Below are 9,165 nucleotides of genomic sequence, written 5' to 3'. Positions count from 1 at the left end.
TTCAAGTGATGTTTCTGTTGTCCAGTGGCCCCCTTTCTTGCTTGCTAGCAAGGTACTCACTTTTCATGGCTTGATATTTTTAATGTACACTCGATACAAAGCCTATATGTGAGTCTCATAACTTGATTTCACTTGTGAAGATTCCGATAGCATTAGACATGGCAAAGGATTTTACGGGGAAGTCGGATGAGGATTTATTCAAGAAGATTATGAATGATGATTATATGTACTCGGCAGTGATTGAATGCTACGAGACACTCAGGGATATTATATTTGGCCTTCTTGAAGATGAGGCCGATAAGATGTAAGTCGGAAGAAGCATACCAACTTGAAATATATAGATCACCATCTGCACATAAGAATCTTTTTATCTCAACAAGAAAGGAAACCTAGCAGTCTTTGAAGAAGCTTCATGAATGTTTTCCTTTCGTCTCATTAACAGGATTGTAAGGCAGATATGTTATGAAGTAGACAGCAGTATACAGCAGCAGAAGTTTTTGTTTAATTTCCGGATGAGTGGGCTGCCATTTCTTAGTGAGAGGTTGGAGAAGTTTCTTAAACTCTTGGTAATATACTTCCCTCAATGTTTGGTTAATTGTTTACTGCTGCTTTCAGCAATGAACTGATAGATATTGTTTAGACAGTGTCATGTTTGAGTTACTAAATTGGTATGTTGACAGCTAGCTGAAGATGAGAATGTCGATAATTACTTGCGTCAGATAATCAATGTCCTTCAAGATATCATGGAGATTATAACACAGGATGTAATGATGAATGGCCATGAGTAAGGACTGAGAATAAATGCATACTGGAGGCAGTAAAAAATATTGTTATATTTGACCACCTATTGATCCCCTTTGGTTTCCATATGTTAATAGGTGTCCTTCTTTCTTCGCAGAATTCTTGAAGAAGCTCACTACATAGAGGGTCAAAATGTCAAGAAGGAGCAAAGGTTTGAAAAAATCAACATATACCTTGCACAAAATCCATCTTGGAGAGAGAAGGTAATTTTGGCAGATATTCTTGTGTCAAAGACAATAACTGAAGATCCAAAATCTTTTGGTCTTATTTTTTCTTCTACATGTACATAGGTTGTTAGGCTTCATTTGCTTTTGACCGTCAAGGAATCTGCCATCAATGTGCCCCAAAACTTGGATGCTCGCAGGCGCATTACTTTCTTTGCGAACTCTCTATTCATGAACATGCCAAATGCTCCCAAAGTTCGTGACATGCTCTCCTTTAGGTCAGTCATTATGGAATCCTGGTTTGTCAATGGGAACTTTTTTCTTTTGAAAAGTTGTCAGTGGGAACTGTTATGTTGCTTGTGAACTACAACAACATAATAAAAAACAAAGAGAAACTAACATATTACTGCAATAATGTCAAAGGTGAAGGAACACTATAGCTTTCCTACTGACTTAATGGAATTGTAGTCAAGATATGTTTCTCTTTTCATTTTGGAGGAGTACATGTATGCTTCAGGATCTATTTTCAATGAATGAATGTGTATTTTTGTCAACCATGTGATTGTAGTGGTCTTCTAAAATTTTAATAGTTGCCTGTGTAACATATCACTTTTTCCTGATTTATGATTCAGTGTTCTGACTCCTTATTACAAAGAAGATGTTCTGTATTCTGATGATGAACTTAACAAGGAAAATGAGGATGGAATCTCAATCTTGTTCTACCTGCAGAAGATATATCCTGGTGCATTTCAGTCTCATTTCTAGATTATTCTTTTTCGTTGTTTGAAATTTATATGAACTGATACCTGTCAACCAACTATGACTACCAACAGATGAATGGACAAATTTCCAGGACCGCATAAATGAACATAAGAATGAGTACTCTGACAAGGACAAGTCGGAGTTAATTCGCCAGTGGGTATCTTACAGGGGACAGACACTTTCTAGAACAGGTCTGCATAATCTGTAACTTTGTATCTTATACAAGTACCATGTCCAATTCTTAACATTTTATCTGTATTTTCTGCTAGTGAGAGGAATGATGTACTATAGGAAGGCTCTAGACCTTCAATGTATCCTGGAAACAGCAGGAGATGGTGGTTAGTGGTCCTTTGACAAAAATGTGTTTCAACTCCAGATTGACGTTCATGATTTTAGTTCCAAAATCTTTACAAGCAAATAATGTGGAAAACGGATATTTGCAGGTGTTTATGGAGGCTACCCAGCCCAGATATTAAGTGAAATTGATGAGAAGGATATTCTTGATCGGGCACAAGCTCTGGCAGATTTGAAGTTCACTTATGTAGTTTCTTGTCAAATCTACGGTGAACAGAAGAAATCCAGTGAAAGTCGTGACAAAAGTTGTTACACAAATATTCTCAAGCTGATGTTAACGTGAGTTATCACCATAATATGAACACTATGTAGCCTTTGTAATATGAATAATTGATATGATCTTTACACATGAAACCGTCTTGTAGGTATCCTTCTCTACGGGTTGCTTACATAGATACAAGAGAGGAGACAGTGAATGGAAAATCCCAAAAGATTTATTTTTCTGTGCTGGTCAAGGGAGGGGACAAATGGGATGAGGTAAGGAAGGAAATAACATCATATATCTGTGCACTTGTATGTTATCTCAGTACCATCTAAAGTAGCAATTCTTGAGGAATCCATACTTATAATGGAATAATGAAGAGCCTTTACCTACCTTTGTTGAGCTTAATGTCTCATATAAGCAGCAAATGTGGCTAACAGTCAATATCTCAGTTGAGGAGTCTTGTTTCTTTGCTAGGAAATATACCGCATCAAGCTTCCAGGTCCTCCAACAGTAATTGGTGAAGGAAAACCTGAAAATCAAAACCATGCCATCGTCTTTACTCGTGGAGAAGCCCTGCAAACCATTGACATGAATCAGGTAGCAATCATTGCACCTTTATGCAAAATTAGAAAGTGTTTAACTGTGTTTTTGTATATTTACTAATAAATTTTATACAGGATAATTATTTTGAGGAAGCTTTCAAAATGAGAAATGTATTGGAGGAATTCCGAAAGCCCCGACGGGGGCAGCGGAAACCTACGATATTGGGTCTAAGGGAACATATTTTTACTGGAAGGTCAGCCTTTTCACATATCTATTCACAATATATTTGACCTTCATGACTGCTAGGATTGGGATTTCGTATAATATTTTCTGCATATTTTCACTGTTACAATCCTATTTATTATGTTCAACCTCTGATCTACAGTGTTTCATCACTTGCTTGGTTCATGTCCAATCAAGAAACTAGTTTTGTCACTATAGGCCAACGAATTTTGGCAAATCCACTGAGGTATGCCTTATATTTTACGTTCAACTTGAGCTACAGTTGAGTCCCAATCTAGAGTTACTAGCATCATCTTCTTTCCTTGTCATTTTCCCCCTGTTTATACTATTACCGTTCAAGTACCCATCCATCTAATAACATTCTACCATGACAGGGTACGGTTTCATTATGGCCATCCGGATATTTTTGACAGACTCTTCCACATAACAAGGGGTGGCATAAGCAAAGCATCGAAAGTAATTAACTTAAGCGAGGATATATTTTCAGGTATATTTTTCATTCATGAGAAGATCCCTGTCTAGTAAGTATTGAATGTTTTTGACTAATTGTTTGTATGTCTTCAGGTTACAATTCTGTTCTGCGTGGGGGATTTATAACACATCATGAGTATATCCAAGTAGGCAAGGGGCGTGATGTTGGAATGAATCAAATATCACTTTTCGAGGCTAAAGTTGCAAATGGGAATGGAGAGCAGACACTTAGCCGTGATGTTTATAGGCTTGGGCGTCGGTTTGATTTCTATAGAATGCTGTCCTTTTACTTCACAACAGTTGGGTTCTATTTTAGTAGCATGGTATGCAATCCAAACTAATTATCCTTTCATTAGTTGACTTGGTTCTTTCATAGTTTATACTTTATATCAACGAGTTATAATGAATATGTTAGTTTATAATCAACAACTATATTAAATCACCTTTCTCTAAAGTACTAGGTTAGATGGTGTTGATTCAGGTGAAGGGATTGGATTCTCAAATAACTGTACAACCATTATGCATGCTACCCATTTCACATGTTGATGACAGCTTCAGGCCAACTGCTTGTTGATCTAAGTGCTTCCATTATTTATTTCGTAATACAATCTTTCTTCAGTGTATTTCTTTTTTACATTAGTGGTATCATTGATAAAGAAGTCATCCTACCATACAATTGAATTGACTGAAACTTAGTGGTGAATAGGAAACAAGAGTAAACATGAGGATTTGTTTTGGTTCGCTTTGGTTTTACTTTTCTAGGCAGATATTCTTGGGGTGCAGTATTTTGGTAATGTATTTCTGTTTGATACGGATACTATTTTGTTTCAGGTAACTGTGCTGACTGTCTATGTGTTTTTGTATGGACGTCTATATATGGTTATGAGTGGATTGGAAAGTGAGATCCTGGATAGCCCAGCCATACATCAGACCAAGGCTTTTGAAGAAGCTCTGGCTACACAGTCTGTCTTTCAACTGGGGTTGTTGCTGGTCCTCCCCATGGTTATGGAAATTGGTCTGGAGAAAGGATTTCGCACTGCCTTGGGTGATTTCATCATCATGCAGCTGCAGCTGGCTTCTGTTTTCTTCACTTTCCAACTAGGAACAAAAGCACATTATTACGGAAGGACAATCTTACATGGTGGATCTAAATATAGAGCAACTGGCCGTGGTTTTGTGGTTTTTCATGCAAAGTTTGCCGATAACTACAGGCTGTACTCAAGAAGTCACTTTGTGAAAGGGTTGGAGCTGTTGATTCTGCTGATTGTATATGGAGTCTACGGGAATGCTTATAGGAGTTCAAATCTGTATTTTTTCATCACATTCTCCATGTGGTTTCTGGTTGCTTCCTGGTTGTTTGCTCCATTCATCTTTAATCCGTCCAGCTTTGACTGGCAAAAAACTGTAGATGATTGGACTGATTGGAAGAGGTGGATGGGAAATCGTGGTGGTATTGGGATCTCACCTGACAAAAGTTGGGAATCATGGTGGGATGAAGAGCAGGAACACCTTAAGCACACTATTATCCGTGGAAGAATTCTTGAGATAATGCTTGCATTTCGCTTCTTCTTTTACCAATATGGGATTGTTTACCACCTCGATATAGCTCATTTCAGCAAGAGTTTACTGGTACTATTTATGTTCAAATATATATCAGTATGTTGTCTCTTTTTGCTTTTGACGTTCAGGACTGACCACCTTTTTTCAATTTGTGTGTAGGTTTATGGACTTTCTTGGGTGGTTATGGTAACAGTGCTTCTCGTCTTAAAGGTATGCACAAGAAAATCGCAAATAAAGCATTAAACTTTGTTTAGAGATTAAGCCAAATTTTTACGTGTAAGTTATGAATGTTTTTGAAGTATAAGTTGTTTAGGTTCATTCGAGTTATAGATAACGTTATAGATAACATGACAGTTTGTGCATACCTTTTCTACTTTTATCAGTATCATTTTTTCCTGGGAAGTTTATATAGTATCAAATGAATGATGTTACTTGCTTGTTTGTTACATTTCTGTCAGATGGTGTCAATGGGTAGACGAAGATTTGGCACCGACTTTCAGCTCATGTTCAGAATTCTGAAAGCACTTCTTTTCCTTGGTTTCATGTCGGTCATGACTGTACTATTTGTTGTCTGTGGGCTTACTATTTCAGATCTGTTTGCCTCTATCCTTGCCTTCTTGCCCACAGGGTGGGCACTTCTTCTTGTAAGTATCTTTTCTGTCTCTGGTTATCTGCACTTAGTGCCTTCAGATTTCTCATTTCATGTATTATACTAGTACACATCTTAGACTATATCATCCGTTTAGTACTCCTCAGACTAAAATAAATAGGGTGTATCTTGGTTCTCTTAACAGTAGTTTTTTTTTTCTTCTTTTCTTTTTGTACACAAGTGTTTTGTAATGGATTGTATTCACTGAAACCATTTATATATTGTCCTTCCTAGATCGGGCAAGTATGCAGGCCAATGCTTAAGGGAGTAGGATTCTGGGAATCAATCAAGGAGCTGGGAAGAGCATATGATTATATAATGGGAGTAGTAGTCTTCGCGCCTGTTGCCATTTTGTCATGGTTCCCATTTGTCTCAGAGTTCCAAACACGGTTGCTCTTCAACCAAGCATTCAGTCGAGGCCTACAAATTTCTATGATTCTTGCCGGAAGGAAGGATAAGACGACGGCTTCAAGCTAGGGAATGAACTTAAGATGCCATGCACTGTGAAGTTCTTATCATCTCAGGTCATGTCCACACTAGTTTATTCATGTGAAATTCTATAGCATCATAGGAGTTAGTTTTTATGAGGCAGATCAAGTAGAGTGACTTGTATATCTTTTTCTTGTATTTTTCATGTACATCATTAGGATAGAAGCTCACTTGATTCATGAACTGCTATTGATTTTAGCTTTTGATTTTAAATTGAAAATTTTGAATATTCATTTGGAGCAGAGAACCTCTAGCTGACTAGCTTTGGCTTAGTAAGCTTCATAGTAGACACCTTATGGTTCAACATATACCTCATAAACCAGATTCTGTACCTCCTTTAATCTCAGGATGATGAGCTCCAAATTTCATTTTCAATCTATAGAGGCGCCTTAAAATAGAAGAATAGTCTAGTACTTGTGAAATTTATTCAAACATTCCGCGGTAAATTTCGTCAATTTATATTCAGAAGAAAAGGGTAAAAAAAAAAAAATTGTTTTTAAACTTGGCAGATTAGAAGCAATTGGCAATGATGTCGTCTAGAGCCTGTACCCCCCGCTTTGCTAATCCAAAGTTCCCAATTCTGAAGGCCACAAAGCAGGAGGAGTTAGAATTCGAACACTAGACATTAGGTATTAGGTCGCTCGATCAATCTTACCGGTTACCACATAATAGAATATTCGAATCCTGAGAAACACGATTCTGCCACGTGTTGGTTGCTTAAACAATATAGAACAGAGAGACTTTTGTCTTTCAAGTAGCCGACGCGCTCTTCGACTCTGAGCTCTCCACTTTTGGGTGTCTGAAATTGAGAGCTTAAGCAGTAGCCACACTAGAACAGCAGCCACAACAAGTCAACAACAACAGCCCAATTGTAAGCGAGCTTCTCTCTTATTCTGTTTCCTGTGCTTCGCTTTTTTATGTCTTTACGTTTTAATTCCCGAAAGAACCTTCAAATTCATGCTTCCAAAAGGTCTGTGCTTTTTGTATTAGATTCCCTTGTGTGTGTGTTGCTAAATGATTTTGAATCTACTCTAGAAAAGTTGAAAAGGTTTGGTCAAGATTTTGGGTTGGATGTCCATAGATTAGGAGTGAAATTTGCAGCATATTCGTAGAGAATGCAATTTGTCTGGAGAAGAATAGAAGCAACGAAGTTAGATGCCAAAGATTGGTACATAAAGATCTGATGTTTTTCGCAATCTAGCTTCGGCTACTCTTGGTCCTGTATTTGATATAATCGCCAAAGGTGAGATCTTACGGGTGCTTGAGATGCTATTTTAGAGATTATGGTGCCCAAGTCTCTTTTGCTTGAAGGTTAGGAGAGCATTTTGCATCGTGCTTGTGTGTTGATCAGACGCTCACTTGGCACACACTTGGGACTCGGGTTTCAAATGATTGCTGATCCCCCTGACTGCATATCCTTTATTACTTGATGACTTCTTGTTAGGCTTAGATTTATCTAGAGTTGGTTGGTTTTGGGTTACGGATACATAACCAAAGAACAGAAGATTGTGCTGCACATCTAATGATATACTGAAATCAATTACACATGGGTCAGAAATATTGTTGGATATTGAAAATAAATCACATCAAAATCCTGTCTTTAGATCATTGATGAAGCAGATAGCCATCAAACCTTATAAGTTATGTATATCTGACTATGTCTGAAGAAGAGTCTGAGAATCATAAAATACTAATCTAAAGCTGCTACCTGGTGGTGTTTACCCTCTTTGTTTATTGTTACTCATCTTTGATATTCCTCTCTGTGACACTACTTTTGGTGCATTCTACTTGTTTTGTTTGAACCAACTCAATCGTGATAGACATTTTGACCAACAGATTGGTCATGAGATTAAATGTTCCTGGTGAACCTTTTTTTGTTCATTGTTCCCTTTCATATTCTTTAGCCTTCATTTTTAAATGCAGTGATTCCCAACACCCAGTAATGCAGTCGAAACCACAAGGTGTCATGGCCTCTAATAATTTGCAGCAGCAAGGAAGCAAAAATGTTCAGACTGGACGGCCTCACAATCTTCTCACGTTAAGCTTGACCAAAGGTACAACCTTGGAAGAATTGAAAAATGGATTCCCATCTGAAGGTTTATCAACTGCATCCAATAGATGGTGGGGAAGCAATAGCCTTGATTGTGATAAGGGCATCCGTGGAGAAGCAGCTAAGGCTGATGAAGAAAACAAGCATCAGTCCAACAAACTAGCGGATGGCGCAAGTTCAATTGCAGAAAACAAAGAGAAATGTGAAAGTGAAAAAGAAGAGAACAGCATTGATCCCCAAGGGACAGATTTATTGGTGGCCGTGAGAAAACAAGCGGTGGAAGAAGGGAAAAAGGCACTTAAGCTTGGTGTATTCCGTGGATATGGTGCAAAGAAGCTAGGGAGAAAGGAGAGGACATTGCTCCTCCGAATATTCAAATCGTCATTGCCAAAAGATTGGATACCTGACTCCTCTTGAATCCGGGGTGGCGACTGCTCTACACTATAAATAAGTTACATTTACTCCGACAGGTATGTTTGTTCCTCAGTCGGACTTGTGTCAACTAATGAGTTTGTTTTCTTGTCTTGATTTGTAATTCAATCATAATCTCACAAATGACTCAGTTATGCTAGAATCTCTGTTGGCTAGGGAACTCATATATGTGGTAATATTAAGTCCTTATTTGAGTTGCCATGATTATCATGTAGTTGAGTAACTGCATGACCATGGATTGCTTCTAGATCTTTGTTAGTTACGAGCAAATCTCATATAAGGTAGCTCACAAGTTATTATTTGAGTTGCTGCAACTCCTTTAGTTGATTAACAGTAAAACTGTGATGACATTGAGTTAGATTGGTCACTTTGTATATTACATCAAATTCCAGATTGTTTAGCTAATGATGATGTTGTTGAGATGCTTTAGCTAACTTTTCTG

General features: G+C 37.7%; 1 protein-coding gene and 1 pseudogene across 2 annotated transcripts in view; both read left to right on the top strand.

Annotated features, from left to right (window-relative positions):
- LOC101291950 overlaps window positions 1–6,473 on the top strand; it is a 15,435-nt pseudogene extending 8,962 nt beyond the window's left edge. Inside the window, exons 22-41 of the transcript XR_185124.1 lie at window positions 7–52; window positions 141–304; window positions 443–566; window positions 681–784; window positions 899–1,004; window positions 1,092–1,243; window positions 1,598–1,707; window positions 1,799–1,918; window positions 1,997–2,065; window positions 2,171–2,360; window positions 2,447–2,558; window positions 2,761–2,883; window positions 2,964–3,082; window positions 3,215–3,298; window positions 3,447–3,559; window positions 3,637–3,866; window positions 4,375–5,172; window positions 5,263–5,313; window positions 5,562–5,747; window positions 5,987–6,473. The product of XR_185124.1 is annotated as a callose synthase 7-like (transcript). The remainder of the gene's footprint in view (window positions 1–6; window positions 53–140; window positions 305–442; window positions 567–680; window positions 785–898; window positions 1,005–1,091; window positions 1,244–1,597; window positions 1,708–1,798; window positions 1,919–1,996; window positions 2,066–2,170; window positions 2,361–2,446; window positions 2,559–2,760; window positions 2,884–2,963; window positions 3,083–3,214; window positions 3,299–3,446; window positions 3,560–3,636; window positions 3,867–4,374; window positions 5,173–5,262; window positions 5,314–5,561; window positions 5,748–5,986) is intronic.
- A 516-nt stretch (window positions 6,474–6,989) lies between these two features.
- Window positions 6,990–9,165, top strand: LOC101310720. The gene is made up of 2 exons (XM_004303832.1): window positions 6,990–7,112; window positions 8,165–9,165. Exon 2 carries the CDS (start codon window positions 8,184–8,186, stop codon window positions 8,706–8,708), a length of 525 nt encoding a protein of 174 aa, XP_004303880.1. The 5' UTR covers window positions 6,990–7,112; window positions 8,165–8,183; the 3' UTR covers window positions 8,709–9,165.

Source organism: Fragaria vesca, linkage group LG6, assembly GCF_000184155.1.
Source record: "Fragaria vesca subsp. vesca linkage group LG6, FraVesHawaii_1.0, whole genome shotgun sequence".
Classification (NCBI taxonomy): domain Eukaryota; kingdom Viridiplantae; phylum Streptophyta; class Magnoliopsida; order Rosales; family Rosaceae; genus Fragaria; species Fragaria vesca.
This window is presented reverse-complemented; position numbering and strand designations above follow the sequence as displayed.

What these genes read in the sequence shown, in the direction of transcription:
- LOC101310720 (XM_004303832.1), top strand. Translation starts at nt 8,184, where the DNA reads ATGCAGTCGAAACCACAAGGTGTCATGGCCTCTAATAATTTGCAGCAG.